The sequence below is a fragment of the Pholcus phalangioides genome, unplaced genomic scaffold, assembly GCF_987345545.1.
Source record: "Pholcus phalangioides strain wild (caught in Gottingen) unplaced genomic scaffold, Ppha-v1.0 ptg000011l_1, whole genome shotgun sequence".
In the NCBI taxonomy this organism is placed as follows: Eukaryota; Metazoa; Arthropoda; class Arachnida; order Araneae; family Pholcidae; genus Pholcus; species Pholcus phalangioides.
This window is the reverse complement of record NW_028301604.1, coordinates 20638455-20657579: the sequence shown is the minus strand read 5'-3', so window position 1 is coordinate 20657579 and position 19125 is coordinate 20638455. Positions and strand designations below refer to the sequence as shown.

Below are 19125 nucleotides of genomic sequence, written 5' to 3'. Positions count from 1 at the left end.
CATGGAGTTGTCAAAAATGCAATATTGCTCGTTTCATTTTCCACCAAGTTGGATGTACTTATATTGTTTGTGCTAATTTTGAATCCTGGGTTTTTTTAGAAATTAAAAATTTTATGTATCCACAAGTTACTACTACTAAATCACACATGCACCTCATCCACATTCCTCTGCAGAACTTTTAATGAATTGGTACATGTTAGAATGTGCGTGTAAGTGTTGTGACCTAACATGAAGTTTGTTTCTGTGTAATGCTTATTATGTGTGTGATCTGCCATTAATTTTTCTAACTATGAGTGAAGTGTAATGATTGAATAATTGTATTGTTGTAGGCCTGTTGCTTTCTGTGGCGAGACTTTTTAATGGGAGATCAGCTCACATTCATGCCTTGAAGTTGGAAACCACAGAAAACCAACTTCAGTTGACCACCACTGTGGTAATGGTGGTGTTCAAATCCAGGTCCTCAAGATGTGAGTCTGTCACTATGACCACTCAACCACTACAGCGGCATCCACAAGTTACTATGTTACTTTCTAGGCTGAAATTTATGAATGGGGCCAAAGAGGTGAAGATGTCACAAGTTTAACAAGAAAAACTTTGAGGCCAGTTGAATAGTAGTTCACAGAACAAGATGTACATATGCTTCAACAGTTACATGAATATCAATATAATATGGTCCCTCATATATATAAATACACACAGGGTGGTAATGTAACATGAGAGGCTCTCCAGTTGCTGATGGGAAGTCCCGCGGATCGCCGGTGGGGGTTCCGCGCAGGATCGTCATCTAACTTCGTAAAATGAAAATATTAATGTGCAATATCAAATTGTGATAAATGTTTTGCAATGTAATTATACAAGAATAATGCACAATGTTTTTACCTTTATACCGTCTATGGGCCACGGACTACTTCACTATGGGCGGTCAGCAGTCATGTCTGTCTGTCGGTTCAGTTAAGTTTTTACAGGCTGATTCTGCTGTCTGATTGGTTTTTGGAAAGAAGATTTTTCTTTAAAAGCCAACGTGCAGAGAAAAGGGTAGATCTAAACAAACATACAAGTACAGCACTTAGCAAGGCGTCTCGTCTCGTGCAGAGTACATCATTATGTACATCACCACCTAGGGGCTCTTATACCTAGCAGCCGTGGAAAGATGAGAGATGGAGAATTAGCTTTCTCTTCGAGACATAGACTCTTCACCGAAACTTGGTCCAGTGCAACTCACCTGGAGAAGGGAAACCCCGACAGGGACAGCGGAGCAGTGCTGATGCCATCATAGAACATCCATCACGTGAAATGCTGAGCAGACATCGTCTCTGGACTTGACTACTTCGAATACTGGCCGGTGACGTCCATGCAGTTAGTGAAGCCGACGAGTAGGTGCAATGAACTTTGTCAGACATATCGGTGAGACCAAACTAATTTTGATGTGCAATATTTACTAAAGCTAAAACTCTAAAAAATTGTTTATGTTTAATCCTTAACTGTTTAAAAACTGTTTGTTTCATTGTTGTCATTCACAAAGGCTGACTATGTTGGGGAAAGATAAAAAAATAGAATCCGGGATGTGACGACTGCCAGTACGTTAGAGTAACTATAGACCGCCCAATAATTACACATGTGATTCCATGTGAAAAACTAATATGGAAAAGTGTTTTTCGTTTTTTGATCTGACCCATAATTAATGAGTTATAACGCTTTAAAAATTGATGACATCACTTAAAAATCCGGCCAAATTCACCAAACGTACACAAAATGTATAACTTGGTGTTTTAGACAATGCTAAAAATGTATTAATCATGCTATACAGAAAACGAAAGAGATATAAAAACCAGTTTTTTTCACTCGCACTTTTCAGGAAAGAGAAAAAACTTTTTTTACAAGTCAGAACAGGTTGTTTGCATCTCACAAAGCTAGCTCCACAGAGGTTATAGATAAGCGTTAATCGTTTCATTTTATTCTCCAGAAAGTACTGCATCTAATTATTTATTGTTATAATGTCTAATTTGATGGCATTCATCATACAAGAATATTGTGACATGCACCTTATTAGGTGAGTGCCACGGATCAGCCTTGCAAGCAGCAAGGTTATACAGTCAACAGCATCCAACGTGAAAGCAGCCAGACCATAAAGTTATTTTGCATCTGGACAGCCTATTGCACGAGTCAGGGTGTGTATTACCTTCACCAAATGTAGACGCTGGGCCAGTATCATCCGTAAGAACACCTGCTTTTAAAGATAACGTGTTGTCGTTGGTTGAATCGGATCCAATGACCAGCAGTCGAGGGATCGCACACGAGAATTAAAATTCAAGTCACGTAACGGTCTTAAATGTTTTGCACAATGAGTTTTTGCATCCGTATCATTACACACCGGTGCAAGCACTTTCATCAGAAGATTATCCGTGAAGAAAAGAATTCTGTCAATGGCTGCTTCAACAGCATTCCAATGACAGTACTTTTCTAAATAGGATTCTATGGACTGACGAAGCAACATTTACTCGTGAAGGTGTCTTTAGCAGCCATAACTGCCATATCTGGGATTTTTCAAATCCCTATGCAACACGCCCAAATGCTCATCAGGTTTGTTGGGGAATTAATGTTTGGTACAGCATTATAAACAACAATCTTCTGGGACTATATCTGTTTCCACAATGTCTGATTGCTGAAAACTACCTCGTTTTCATGAGATTGCCTATTAGACTTCCTTGACGACCTTCCCTTGGCTATCTTGTGAAATCTTTGGGTGCAGCATGATGGGGCACCGGCCCATTATGCATCAAATGTCTGCGAGTGGTTAAATCAAGAATACCCAAATCGGTGGATTGGCCCAATACAGTGGCCTGCTAGATTCCCTGACCTAAACTCTTTAGATTTTTTTATGGGGCCATCATAAAGCGCATGTGTATAGGCATACACTTAACTTGCAAGAAGACCTCGTAGCCACCTTGCATGCGGCAGTGACAACAGTGACACCGTCCATACAGGAGCGGGTTCAGCTCTCCATCCCAGGCCATGCTTCTTCATGTATCTCAATGGACGGAGCACATTTTGAGCACTTACTAATGTAAGATGCAATCTTCCTTTTAGCCACTGTGGTGGCTAGAAAAATGACACGTCACAAAATTTTAAAAGCTTATAACTCACTTAATATTCATCCGATCAAAAAACGGAAAACACTTTTCTATATTAGTTTTTCACATGGAATCATGTAAGTAATTATTGGGCGGTCGATAGTTACCACCCTGTATATATATATATATATATATATTAAATAATTTACATAATTTAATTTGAGTAAAAAAACCACTATCAATAAAATTTTCTCATCATTCAATAAATAATTTAAAAATAAAGATTTACATACTTGGAAGAATCCTTGATCAGGTATAGATGCTTGTGCTTTGTACTCATCAATTCACAAGATAAGCTTTTTACATTTTGAAGCATATCTTTTATTACATCTGGGGATTGCATTTGCACGCATGAAGGTGCTGATTGGAACTGATTTGAAGACAAGACATCATTATCACTCTCCATTTCTATCAAACGTTGCTCTAAAAATCCTTCAAGCTGTAAAAGATTTTGAATTTGATAACAATAACTTTATATTCAAAATGTATTTGAATACATAAATTCTAAAAATTAAAAAAATTGAGAAAAGTTTTCTTTAAAATATGTTTATTTAGCTAGTGTACTATTTTCTTTGAAACACGTGTAAAGCAACTTCAAAATTTTATAACATACAATAAAAAATAAATGAAATAAAAAATTATCATTTGTTTAAGAGGATGAAAAACGTTTCTTCAAAAACTAAGTTTAATCATAGTATGACAAATACATACAATGCATGTCATGCAATATGAAAGCTTTACATGTGATTAATAATGTGTATGATTTTTAAAGCAACATTTTGCAGCAAACACTGTGAAACTAAATACTCAGTTAAGTGAATAGACATATTCACCTCAAGAAGCTCAGTGTAAAAAACATCTCGTGTAATTACATTTTCCAGAACAGAAAGAGCATCTTCACCCCGAGCAACTTTCCCTCCTAAATTGGAAGAGAAAAACAGAATAATTAGTTTTAATAACTTGTATAAATTGCATATACAAAAAATGATTATGTAAAGTAAACAAAAATACCTGGTTAAGAAAAAAATACAATCATAAAACACACTCATATACATTATAAATAAGTTCTGAACCTTCACACTCTTCAATCTTCACAATATTTTCAGATGACTCTTCTACAGTAATATCCCAGTTTATGTCAGCATCACCAAAATCAATGTGCTCCATAGACTCTGTCTTGCAATCTCCCTAAAAAAACAAACCCAACAATTTTAAACAATTATCACAGAAAACAAAAAGAATATCCACTAGCTTTGTCAGCAGAGAAAGAAAAACCACTGTCATGAGCCCACCTGCCTATATTACTGAGTGCAGTTTGTAATTGTTTCTCAGTCAACCTCATATTGATGGACTAATATACTAAAAGATCATCTACTGTGTAACAAGCGATTCAAATGTAATTATAAATACCATTCCAAACATGATTTATAATTTTTCCACCACAGACTGGTTTTTCTAATTGTTTTCTAATCCAACATGTGCAAAGGCAAATATATGAATTTCAAAAATTGTGAACAACCAAATGTAATACAATGAAGGAACTACGCAGTATGTTTCTGTAGTCCAACCGATCTCCATATCTCTATTTTTTGAGGACAATAGAGATAAGGAGACAAGAGGTAAAAGGACAATAATTTTTATAAAATGATGCTGCTAGGAGAAGTCATTCCCTCGCCCCCTCTTTGCTTTATGGTTCTGTATAGTGACTAAAGATGGCAATAAACAATAATTTTTTTAAATTGTATGAAGAGCACATGCATTGTTTTCAAACCAATTATTTCCAAATTTACATATATTAGATTATCAAGACTTAATAATATTTGAGCAAAGAAAATTAAAAGAAACAACAAAGTTGGTGCTGATAAAGAAACCAACTTTCTAATATGCATATATCATATACACTTATCGTCAAATGGAGGAAATCATTAATTCAGAGTTCAACTTATATCACAACATAGATGGATAAAAATATTAGATAAAAGCAATTATAAAAAAAATTTTTGAACTCATCAATATAGTTACTTATACTGTGTTTCTATTTTAATAAATGAAAACATTTGAAGAAACATACACTTTCAACATGCACAAAATCTCCATTTGGAGAGCTAGAGCTCCTGTCATCACTTGATTCTGTTGTGACAGCAACATCACCAAAGTCAATCTACAAAAAGAAAATATTAAAACATAAGCAAATGCTTTCATGTATGAAGCCCTGAAACTGGGGGAAGGGCAGTAAATAGATCTTGGTGCCACAGTCACTGGACCAGACAGGGCGTGCAATTTCACACTTTTTAACCTCTCCTTCAACATTACAAGGGGGCGCCACAATGTGTTCTTAATCCGGCTGACCAAGCATCTAGTTGTGGTCCTGCATGTATGACTGATTAAGAAATTTTAAATGTTAGAATATTTCGCAAAACTGTAGGGTTTATCAGAACATTTAGCACAAATATAGTTATAAACTAACCTGATCATCAGCAAAGTTGATAACACTTCCATTGTCAACATCTAATGGCAGGATTGGCTTAGTGACTTCAACAACTTCAGGTTGTTCACCAGTTCTATACTCATAGGTGCTCGTATTTCCTTTCAACATCAGATATTTCAACATTGGAAGACAGCTGGCATTGAAATCCCTGTGTAAAAACTAGATCTCAAGTAACCAAGAAGCATTATTAAAACAGTTGTTCAAGCACACCAAAAATTTTGTACCACATTACAGAACACCCCAGAATCAATTGAAAAATCAAATCTCCTATAAAACTCAGATGGAGCCCCTACAGGAATAAAATACTTCTAATGTCCTAGATCAATGGTTCCCAATTTTTTAAAATCATGCAGCACTTTATAGGCAAAAAGTTCATCTCAGAGCACTAATGTTCATAGAGATGCTGGAAGTCATGCTCGACGTGTGTGCAACTAGCACACACACACACACACACTTAGTTTCAATATGTCATTACCAAATACATCCAATTTCAACTCGTAGTCCAATATTCTCGTAGTCTATATCATAGTTAGTTATCAGCACAGTTGAATCCTGCTATAATGAGCTCCAAGAGACCAAAGAAATCACTTTGTTATAACAAAATTTTGTTATAAAGGAATCCCAGGTTTTTGAATTATTTCTATGTAAACTTACCTGGGGGCTAAGAAAAGTGTTCATTAAAATGAAATTTTTTCGCTATAACTGGCATTCGTTAAAACAGGATTCTATACAGTATTATGTTTTTTTAATACAGTAGAAGTTGGCTAATTCAAATTTTAAATAATTCAAACTTTTGTGAAATCCTCTTGCATTTTCTATCTAATTTAATGTTGAAATTTCTTGTTAATTCCAAATTTTTTTTTGAATTTTTTGGATAATTCAAAGTTGGAGGGAAAAAATCATGATTTTTGTACGAGCAATTTTAGTTTGGTAAAATTCTACAAGCCACACATACTGATTTTCTCTATCAAGTTGCTAAACAAAAAAATTTAAAGACTAATAAAAGTTTGAAATTCTGTTTTTCTCTACTCTACTTTTATTTTTTTTACTTTTATTTTACTTCTCTTTACTTTTTTCTTACTTTTCTACTTTCTCTACACTCCTTTTTTGATAATTTAATGCCCATTTACAGTGTTCAACTGGAGTGCATCAAGACTGTGTACCACTTAATACAGATTATGCTTTTCAACCTATAGATCAATTTGTAACATTCAAAATATGAATCTTTTTGTTGTTATTGAGAGTATGGAAAGTGTTCAGAAAAGTTCAGATTGTGTAATACATTTAAAATTAAAATATATTTCCTCTATAGCATAAGAATGATAAGCAAAATTTAGGAAATGGATGATCATGAACTGTTTCTGTAAATTAGGCTTTAGACATGGTCAAAAAATTCTGCAGTGATGCTGATTCCAGAACAGTGGGAATAATGTAGCAGCTATGAGATCAATTATTATAGTTATAAATTATTAAACTTTAGAAACCAGTTTTATAACTGATGATAAAATTTTAATAATTGATCACAGTTATCCTATGTGAATGATTATGATTAACTTGCAATTTGTAGTCATTTTACAGATCCATGATAAATTAATTGGATAATTCGAACTTTTTTCCAGTGACTTTGGACTTCAAATTAAGCAAGTTCAACTGTAGTTAGTAAAATAGTTAGCATTTAAAACTAACCAATTAAAATTTTTAATCTGATTATAATTTATTTTTCAAAACATTCCAATTTTAAACTCAACTTAAAATTTTTTGTCAATTAGTATCACATTGTGGTGTTCGAGTAGTTTCCAATCTATAAACTAAACACACGGGCCACAACACAAATTGTTCAACCAGGTGACTGGAAAAAAGATGCAACAAAAATATGGATGTCAAATATAACCAAAATACAGTAGCCTAAAAGCACATATTACGAAAGGAAAACTAATAATTAATAATACTGTCCATAAAAAAGATTATGATTGTCTTATCCACGGATAGCGTCTTGATTTATTTTAATATGTTTATCATACTTCTATTTAAACATGTCAATTGTGTTAGAATTTGTGACCCCCAGAGATAAGCTATTCCATTGATAGTTGATAGTTCCATTGATCCACTGTTTAAATGCCAATCTGCCAACAAAGTTACTTTTTGTTCTGAAATTTGGAATTCTGGGTCCTTTTACATGCCTATACATATATAGATCCAATTTAAAATTTCAAGAAAATTTTTTTTTCTTATAAAAAATTGGTGCTTGGGGAGAGGTGGAAACAGAAACTGATGCCACCTCTAATTTATACTTGTATGGCAATATTTCTGGAGTACTGCAATAATAAACAATTCCTAACAAGTACCTTTTTATTAATCCTAAAAAAAATATTTACCCCATAATTCACGATTTATTTCTAATGTCTGTGATAAAACAAAACACTTTTGATGAACCTGTTTTTCACTTAGCTAACAAGTTGTTTTGTGTGGATAGCACTCGACTCTTACATTGTAGACACAACATAATGTCCATTGGGTGAGCTGACTTATATTACAGTTATAGCAGGACCTTGGATGAATATTAAAACTCTCCTTTATTTGTAGAAGACATAACTTCTATTTGAAATTTCAAACTAAAAAATGTGTGAGCCTGACCTGTTACTCGTAATTCTTTATAATCCAACATGACATAAATAGAACGTTTAAAGCATTGCCAAACAACTTTTACCACCATTTATTGGTTTTTAGTTGCATCTATAACTTCCGAGATGTTTGTCTATTACATCAACACCATAGCTCAAACCTTGTGTGCCAACAAGGCGCATCTCTGCACCTCATCGACCAAGTCAATGTCCCTCTGTAAGTATGGTCTCCAAAACCAAACAGCATACTCCAATTCAGGGCAAACTAAGCCCCAGAAAAATGGAAGAATCACTTTAAGAGAATGTGAAGAGACCTTTTTTAATAATGAAACCAAACATTCCATTCGGTTTTTTGACCACTACCGCTAAACAATGTTCAGAAAACCTAAGCCGCTCGTCAATGAGTATTTCTAAATCGGTGATCCTAGTTGCATTCAGAATGACACCACCATTCAACTTATAAGTGAAACATGGGTTGTGTGAACAAAAATGAGCAACTAAGCACTTTTCAACACTAAAGGTCATGCTTCAATCATTAGCCCATGCTGTAATAATATTCAAGTTCCTCTGGAACACATCCCTATTGCTTGGATTCCAGACTACCCCAATTAGCTTCACATCATCTGCAAATTTGCTAATGATCCCCTCCCCCATTGATACCCAATCTAGTTTATCTATACAAAAGAGAAAAAATATGCGCCCAAGGACACTTAATTGAGAAACTCAACTTTCGACACCAATCCAATCAGAAAATTCCTGGCTCACCAAACCTGTTGTGACCTATCTCTCAACCATGATTCTATCCAATTCAACAAATTGCCCCTAATACTATGCTTCAAGAGTTCACCATGTTGGACCCTGTCGAATGCCTTCTGAAAACAAAAACTGCATCAATGTTTTTGGAATTTCCCAAAGCCTGTCACATGATCATAGAAGCAAACTAACAACTTCTTTTCAACACTCTTCTTTTCAGTAAATGATGAAAGGTCATCTCTTTCACTTTTGTATTCTCTGAATGCCCTTCTCTTTTCAAAGTAAAGATTACACACGTTATCCATGATTAAGGGTGATATCAACAAACCCACTTTTTATGAACAAAGGGTATGACATCATGCAAAACAGAGGAGAGTTTCGCCCTAAATTCTTCCTACTGACTTACCACACCGATTCCAAAAGGTGTTTGAAAACTCTAGGTAACCTTTCTCTCAAAAGGTCAAAGTTGGGGCTCTTCGAAAACAAAGGCCCATTCTTCTGTTGTTCGGTTTATCTGCAAAGGAGCTACAAAAAAAGCTAACAAACCAATGATCACTAGGAAAAAAGTTGCCTCCAACTGAAGCACGTTCAACAATATCCTCAGAGAACTAGTGAGAATCAAATCTAAAATAGAAGTACCCCTAATAGCCAGGGGTCCATTACGCTGATGTCGTTAAGCCGGCATTTCAAATGTGTTTGGGGTTTGCAGTGCATTGTGGGATAGATTTATGTCACCATCGCCAAAGTTTGATTTTTCTCACAGCATTACTAGCGATCTTCGTTATCGTCATCGCTATGCGAAGTGACTGGAAAGCACTCGTTAAGCTCGCGTGTACATTTTTCGATGAAGGCGAGAGCAACGGAGACAAATTAGTAGAATTGGAAATTATTCATTCATTATTAATTTATGAAGTTCATTATAATGAATAATAATTCTCTGAATAACGTTACTTAATTTAGCAACATGATTCAGAGACAGTATTATTGTTTAAAATGTTATCTAATTACACATACTGATTGGAAAAATTACTCATAGTAATAAATCATTATAAATTATTATACTTGGTATTAAGATATAAATCTCTACAGCAATATTTTTTTTTCAAATCTTGCATGAACATGCCTTTATTCTTAAGTTAAACTCATCTCAATATAAGAATATTATTTAACTGGTAAATCTCTCTATCACAATATGTTTTCAAGACATTTTAAAATTCGCTACAATATATTTTTTTAAATCTCATTCAAAATTGACGTCAATATATTTTTAAACTCGTCCCCAGATTTTTTTTTCTTAATTTGTTTAATCATTTGACATTTTTGTTGCACCACGGCCATTTTCTGCACATGAGGGCTAATTAGACCGGGACCTACAATTTATTGTCAATTCCGAACAGCAGGCTTGTTTTCTGCACTCATCGAGAGGTTGGGGCGCTAACCCCTCGATGGGGGGACTCCTTTTCTGTGGTCATGTCGCCATTTCTGTTGTATCCCTGTGTCAGAAAAGTTTTCTGACAAGGAAAAACCAGGTATTGAACTCGCGACCCCTCTAAACATCCTCTGGTACTTTAGGCAAGTATCTTATAGACCTGCTCTACCGCACCCGCTTAGTGCTGTTCTTAATTTGTTTAATAACATCAATATTTTGTAATACGTTATTTTATCACTGATATTAAAATAATTGTATTGCTACTTTTTGTGCAGTATACAGAAGTGTAATGCAGTAAACACCCTTACACACACACAGGGTATACTCTGCGCACTACGTACACTATAAAAAAAATCGAAGTAAATTTTATTAATCAAAAAATAAATTTTTTCTAATCCTTGAGTGCATTTTCTGATCGAAGTATAAAAGAGATGTCAACAGTTTAAATTTGGTGGCACTTCATTTTTTTGTTGTGTGAAACAAGCAAACCAATTGGTCTAATTAATGATGTAAATAAAAGGTTACTTGTTCTTAATTTTGTCTTAATATCAAGACGGTAGATAAATATGTAAAAACATGGGAATATATGATATTTTTGCTGGTCGTTTTGAAAATTCATATAAAATCATTGAGCTTCAATAGAACATCATTTTTTTTAACATAATAATTTAGAAAATTTCCCCATGCCAGTTTCATGTGCGTGCATAGTCTATTTTTCTCAAATATTCGACGAAAATAAAAAGAATCCGGATGAATAAAAAAAAAATGTAGCTTACGAAAATTAGGGGCAATCAACACACACAAACGTGCACAAAAATAAATAAAAATACAATAATAATAAGTGCTGCAGCACTCATTGATAGTGATGATGATTATCAGCAATGGAGAAAATTATGATTGGTCCATCCCTTTCAGACCTATTGCTAATCTTGACCCAGAGAGTTTTTCGTAAAATAGATAATGACACATCGTGGTTTGCTGAGAAAAATCAAGTTTTTGACGATGGTCGTTGAGATTTGTGTTATGGGGCTCGTTGAGAAATTGTGTTAAGAGTGTGACGTCACTAACGACCTTGTTGTATAATGACGTGAGAGTAATAGACCCCCCAGGCCTGTACCAAAGCTGGGGAAACTGGGGTACTGCCCTGGGGCCCAGACAAAAATATGCACTCATTTTGCATCACAATAACTCTTTCAAAGCCCCCCTCCCCCCAAGAAAAAATTTGCCCTAGAGCTCTGAGAAGGCACGCTACAACCCTGCTAGTAGCTTCTGATGCAAAAACTTATCAAGCACTCCATCTTAACCATTACAGCGGCAATCCCGAGATACTCCCTCAAACTTGATTTGCTTTATTTCGGTCACCCCAAAATATCTCAAATTCTTAACATGCTTTTATTTCCAATGTGACAGTTATAATGCAGATCAGGAAAATTTTAAAAACCACTTAAAAGGTTAAGAAAATCTTTCTCACATTGATCTCTAGCTGATTGGTTCTCTAAATTGATGTCCAGATAATTAAAATTCCTGAATATTACTACCCTCTTATGTTTACACGTGCGTGAAATTTCTTCATGAAGCTTGGAGATGAAGTTTGAATCCTTATTCTCTGGAACTCCTACCGTAAGCTTATGACACCTTTTGTTTTCAAGTTCAACCCACAGTTGCAATATCACTTCTCTGTATGTTACACACTCTAGCCGTCGAACAGGGCGTCATTTCAACTTTTTTCGGGGGGGGGGGGCGGAGCAGCAAAGAACATATACTCAATGTGGTGTGTGTGTATATATATATTTGTGTATAGAAAAATGTACATCATGAAAATTAAATTTTTTGTCGAAACTCACCAATATCAGCGCCATAGGCAGCAGTAGTATGCAGTGTAGTGAGAAAACATCGTAAAAGTTCCATATTTTAAATCAAATACTGCAAACAAATTAATTATGTGAGCTGGAAAGAGATAGCAAAAATATGAAAATTCAAATAGGAATTCAAAAATGAAAAAGTTATAGCCAATGTCTAGGGATCTTCATCAGGGGGAACACTGTGACATTGGCTTAACACAGAATGTTTCTGAGGGCATTTCTTGGCCTCCATAGCCTAAATAGTGCTCGATCCCCCAATGTTCTGCTGTAGTACCATTGAATTCAAAAATCAAAATAGAAGCCAAAACAAATGTTTTTGTCAAAATATTTTTTTATATATTTTCAGCAGAATGTCAGGGGATAGAGTATCTATTTAGGCTCTGGAGGCTAAGAAATGCTATCAGAAACATTGTGCTAAGCCAATGTTCAGGGTGTTCCCCCCCCCCTCCCCCCCGATGAGAGCCCTAGACATTGGCTATAACTTTCACTTTGGAATTCCTATTTGAATTTTTCATTCCTATTTTCATATTTTTGTTACCTCTTTCCAATTCACATTTATGTGAATTGGAAAGAGAATTGCAAGAGAAAGTGAATTGCAAGCAAATTAATTATAATTAATTTGCTTGCAGTATTTGAGTTAAAATATGGAACTTTTACAATATATTTGTGTATGTATATATATACCATTTCTAGTATATTTTCTAAAGCCGGGGGAATATTGTATCCTGAAATGTGGAAGGAGGATTCATCCCCATTGTTTGCCCAAGATTCTGTAATGGCTACTAGGTCTAGGCCCTTCACAGCTATCATGACTTCTGAAAAATCATTCTAATTACCCAAGCTCCTGGCATTTATTAGCACACACTTTAATTTGCCTTGTGATTTAGTTTCAATTGAGAAGCCATCCAAGTTAGAGGTGGGTAATTCCCTGTCAATACTGTTATTATTATCATCATTAACTACAAATAATTCGTGTCCAAGTTTTAAATATTTACTACTTACTAAAATGATGAGTATCAGTGAATGATCTCTCCCATTTGTTTACAAACACTATATTCTTCCAATATGTTTTAACATGACTTTAATGACATTTAACATTGCCTCAGTTTGATAGAAGCTTGAACAATGATATCAGCCACCCCCAAAAAACAGAAAAGAAACACAAATGGAATGATAAAAGTAAGAAATTGTTACCCCTTGAGAGTGAAATTCAAAAATGAGGCATAGTATTCTCTGCATGATTTCAAATCTTTCACTTTTTCTGATACAGTAGAAAAGAATTCTGGAAGATCATCCAGCAGAGAAAGGAGTTCTTTCTTTATACACTTACCCTAAAACAATTTAATACATATAAAAACACACATTAGAAATAACAATGTAACTCTTCAGAGAATTGGGTAATTCTTTTATTTTTCTGTATAAAATTAGCACAAGATTTCATTTATTCAAAAATTTTGATTTAAAATATGAACTGCATAAAGAAAATATGAAGAGAAATGTAAAATTTAAAGTTATTTCTTGTATATTATACAGAAGAGAGAGATAGAAGCACAATTATCAATAAAACCATATGATGGATAAATTAACCTTCTTGAGGGATGATAGTATATGTCAAGACAAACAACTTTTATGATGGAACCCAGAGGTTCACAAACCTTATCATTTGAGGATACATGCGTTATCCCACATCAAAAATTGCCCAAATATGGCAACCCTGCTCTTATTAATCTGATCAAAAAGTGATTTGTGACCCTAGGTCGTCATTCTGACTATGCTTTCCGTTGGTACAGAACCTCGTTTTCACCTTAAAAATGGCATCCGTGAGTGCCGAAACATGTCAGTTTATTTTTTAATTTACCATTTGCCTATTTCACATTGTATTTTTGGTCTTGGGCTACTCTCAGTTTTATTGTAAAATTGTTTGTCTTGACGTGAACTATGTCTCTCTTATTTTGGCAGTAGAGAAAACATGTTCTGAGACAACCTGTTTAAAAATCTAAGTCTTGCATGCTACATTATGTTGGGTGAAGTGAAGCTTGAGTACATATATCTTAAAAATTCAATATCACATGATAGTAGCATGGTTTACAAAATTGTAAAAGATATTGAAGGAACGCATACTCCATGTCTCACCTACAATGAGGGAAATATCATTAATACAGAAACTATATTTGGAATATATTAACTGAACTATGGTTGATTGGGGGGGGGGGAATTGAATAGACAAAAAAAAAATTCTTAGTTATAAATGTTTGTAGGGAAAAAATTCTACAAGAGATTTTAAATTTTACCTAATACTCATTCAAAATTTCATATCTTTCAGAGGTTTTAAGTAAGAGAAGCAAACAGAAATTTAAGAAAAAAGATTTATCGCTCATATAATGATCCTATTTATCAATATGCTGTTGGAGAACTTGTTATAAAACTTTTTACGATGTTTGCTAAGATGCCTTGAAACCCTAACAGGCTCATCCAGGATGGGAAAACCAGTTTTTTGGGCAAAAGGACATCTGAGCGATCATCAAAAAAACAATGATATAGAGGACAGCTATTGGCCGTAGTGATAATGCTGACATCACGGTGAGCAGTAATGGTGGATGAGTTGGCCTGGATCTTTCCAGTGGCTATAATTTTTGCTATCATAACTTCTGTAATTGCTGCTGTCTGAGATATTGTATCTTTAAGGTATGTGTTTTTGTGTGATCTCTACATACATTTGCACTTTCATACATTCTCCTATTAATCACTCTGATAAAGTTCCAGTTTTTCTAGCACCCATCCATAAGATTCTTCAGTACTATAAACTAAATTTAACTGGTGAGCCATCCAATGACGTTTCAGCTGGCTGAAGATTGTATGGTGTATAAACAAATATAATAGATAACACCTATGATGTATGGTGTTATTTTGTCTTTTTTTATGCGGGTGAACTTGGTTAATTTGAATTTTTGGATAACTCAAATTTTAGGAAAATTTCCCATTGAGTTTCCTATTCAATTTAATGTTAAAATTACCTGTTCAATTTTATTTCCTCCCTAATGTTTTAAGTACAGTAAAACCCCTCTTAACAGACACCCCTCAGATGAAGTCTGACATTTGATCATTTTTGTCGCACCATGGTCATTTTCTGCACACGAGGACTAATTAGACCGGGATCTACAATTTATTGCCGATTCCGAACGGCAGGCTTTTTTTATACTCATTAAGAGGTTGGTGCGCTAACCCCTTAATGGGGGACACCTGCGGTCGCAATTTTTTTTGCGGTCATGTCGCCATTTTTCTGTTGTACCCCTGTGTCAGGAAAGTTTTCTGACAAGGACGAACCGGGTATCGAACTTGCGACACCTCTAAACATCCTTTGGTACTTTAGGTGAGTATCTTACCAACCTGGGCTACCGCGCACCTAGATGAAGTCTGATAGTCACCCCTCTTTTATGGTCAAATTATAATTTCCCCCTTGCATAATAAAAAGGAGGATAAAGTCACACTGATTCTTCGCATGAAGAGGACAAAAATGAATCTAAGAAAGCAAACGGACATCCCTATTTCAAGACTTTCAGAAGCAATGAACATGTTACAAAAAAATAAGGCTTTTGAAGCTCAAAAATAACATCTTTCATTCTCTAAACCAGTGTTTCCCAAAGTGGGCAATGGAATGGTCCAGAGAAGCAGTAGAAGGTATAGGTTTAGTATAGGATCCTATGGGCTGACTTGAGTAGGGGGCAATGGAACAAAAAGTTTGGGAAATTATGCTCTAAATCAACCTGAAGATTTTGAACAATGTTTAAGAGCATCCATAGGGGAAAAAATTAAAATTACAAATGAAATAGTTTTGTGATCATTTATGATTTTCGCAAACACCTGTTGCAACAACAAGGCTCTAGTGATATCATAGTAAGTGATAGCATTCAGAAATTTTTATAGTTATTAAGAGTTTTTGATTTTTTCAGTGGAAAAACAGTAATTCCATATTGATGAATTAGATAATTCAAACCTTTTTGCTATCCCCCTGAACTTCAGATTAAGCAAGCTAACTATATTACATAAAAATAAAAAAAAAGTTTAAAATTGTCACCTACCAAAACATCACATCCCTATACTTCCACAACCAGCTTATTTCGCTGATCTTGCCCATGCAACTTTTTTTCTTTAATGAAGAATTTGCTTAAGAGGCATATTCTGAGGTTCTGACAAGATACAACGATCAGCAATGGAGATATAGGAGTATAAGGTGAAAGAAAGTATACACTTTACACACACATATTAATATCTTAACCCAGACAAAAATACATAGTTGCACAAGACTTCAGAGGAAACACTGCATAATTAGGTACAGTCATTCTTTCTTAATAAACTGTAAACGCTTTTGAACATTGTGATACATATAACACTGAAGAATATCAGACCTTGTTATACCTGAATGCCTATTTGTTTACACGATGCATAGTACTTCTCCTTCATATCATTAGCAGATTTAGAGTAATCAATTTCTTTTTTCAAGCATTCCTATATGAAATAAGAAAAAACTGGGGTGAAAATAACATTCATATTTGAGAAATCTAAATTGTTCATTTCAGAAATAGATATTTCAAGTATTTTTCCCAACCAAATGTGAAATTTATATTTTTTGACAACTGAGAGATACCAGTTGAGATTATTATAAAAAGAGACGGTTCATTTCCCAAAAGGTAGAAACAGAGAGGGAAAAAATTGTCAAGGCATTGCTAGCCTGCTGCCATAGCAAGAATATGATTTGTTGCCAAGTAGAGTTTTTCCTATGACACAAACTGTGCCATTTTTCTATCAAAAAATGTGCATCCATACAATATATAATGATTAATATACCCAAAAAAAATATTTTAAACAATAAGCTTAACATTAAAAATTTAAAAACAACATTACATCAAAAGTAAAACTCTGAATTTGAAGGAGAGTGGCAAGGGTGGGAAGTGACAAAGAAAGAAATCTAAATTTTGGAGAAGTTTTGGAACTGCAAAATATAGAATTTTGGAGCAGATATCTATAAATTGGAGCAGCAAAATTAACATACAAGAATATTTTCGTTACCCCCACCCCTTTTCAAAATAAAACAACTGCACTGTCTTTTATCAAGCATCTTTTCATCAACTTGTTTTTTATTTTTGGTGTTTTAGGCTTTTGACACCTTGTTTGGAAGAGCGGCTGTCATAAAATTTTTCACACTAGTCTATTTAACATGCCCCACTTTTAGCTTACTGAGGGCACTATTTGCTGTCTGGAACAGCAGCAGTTTAAATAGGCTAACAATTTTCTATAAGTTTTCAATTTTTTTTACTCAGAAGGAAATTGTTGCAAAATGGGAAAGAATTTTGAAGATTCAACGTGATGTTCAGCGATTCAGTACTTATTTATTTATGCAATATTGTTGGCCTTTCAAGGCCTATTGGATTGGATTTTAGATTGATTGGCGCAAGAACCAATTTGGGTCAAAATGCACTAAGGCCCATACAACAGCAGGCTGCAGATTTACACACAGATGTTTTGTAACATTTGACAAGAAATCTGAGATCATGGGGGGAGTTAACAATAGTAGAGGGGAGCTTGTTCCATTCAACTATGGTATTAGGAAAGAAACTGAATTTAAAACAGTAGAGGCAAAAACAGGTTTTAATTTTTTGGGGCGGTCAAGTCTATTGGAAACATAGGAAGGGTTAGTCAGAATACTGGTCATATCGAATAAGTTGGTGAGTAGCAAGAGGGTGGAAATTAAGTTAGAGTTTAAGATCGGAAACTTAACTATAAGATAACCAGCAGTCATGAATAAAGCGGCCAGATTTATTTTGGATAGATTCAAGTTTGTCTATGTTACTAGAGATGTGGGGGTTTCAGACCTCAGCTGCATGAGAAAGAATGGGCGAAACACAAGTTTGGTAGCAGAGAAGTCGAATGCTATGAGTAGAATGTTTGAGGTTGGAGCAAAGGAAAAAAAGTTTGTTGAGACATTTTTGGTAGACATAATCGATATGATTATTCCGACGGAGGTCAGCCGAGATTATGACACCCAGATCTTTAAATTGAGAAGCTTGGGATATGGTTATGTTATTGATCGAGTATGAGAATTTGAGGGGAAGAGTTTTACGAGTAGCTCTCATGAAAACTGTTTTAGACAGGTTAATAGGTATATGCCAAAATGTGTGTGTGTGTGTGTGAGTACCAGTTTGAGATGGAAAGAAAATTACATTGGAGAGTTTATTGATTAGACTTGTGATTAATTGTGCGGTAGATTACACAGTCATCAGCAAAAAATCTAGTGGTGCAATTGAGGGTTTCAGGGAGATCGTTTATATATATTAAAAACAACAATAAAGGCGAGGGGACCACTCCTTGAGGAGTACCTGAATTTATAGTGACAAAAGGTGAGTCATGATCTTTAAAATGAACAAATTGCTTATGATTTTTTAAGAAAGATTCTAACCATTTGAGCAATTGCATATTAAGACCAAGATTTGAAAGTTTAAGAAGGAGTCTATTGTGAGGAACTTTATCATATGCTTTAGAAAAATCCAAGATGATGATATTGGTTTGTAACTTGTTATCAATGGCTTTGGAAAGATCACATATGAAAAGGGACAGTTGGGATGTAGTAGAAAGGGATCATCTGAAGCCACAGTATTGGTTGGAAAAGAAAAAGTTAATGGAGTCTAAATGAGTGTGGATTTTCTTTGCCATAACACGTTGGAAAATCTTACAACAGGAATGAAGTAATAGATATTGGTCTGAAGTTAAGGGGGTCAGATTTGTGAATGGGAAATCGACAATCTCGCCAACGGGTTATTTGGCGAGATTGGTGATTTGGCACTCA

At 34.6% G+C, this 19125-nt stretch overlaps 1 protein-coding gene across 1 annotated transcript in view; it reads right to left on the bottom strand.

The window, feature by feature from the left end:
• LOC149080204 (CDK5 regulatory subunit-associated protein 3) overlaps positions 1-19125 on the bottom strand; it is a 49488-nt gene that overhangs the window by 6981 nt on the left and 23382 nt on the right. Inside the window, exons 6-12 of the mRNA XM_089239253.1 lie at positions 16701-16790; positions 13479-13615; positions 5599-5767; positions 5203-5292; positions 4205-4319; positions 3965-4050; positions 3365-3570 (exon numbers count right to left, since the gene is read on the bottom strand). Coding sequence (XP_089095379.1) covers positions 3365-3570; positions 3965-4050; positions 4205-4319; positions 5203-5292; positions 5599-5767; positions 13479-13615; positions 16701-16790 — 893 coding nt within the window. The remainder of the gene's footprint in view (positions 1-3364; positions 3571-3964; positions 4051-4204; positions 4320-5202; positions 5293-5598; positions 5768-13478; positions 13616-16700; positions 16791-19125) is intronic.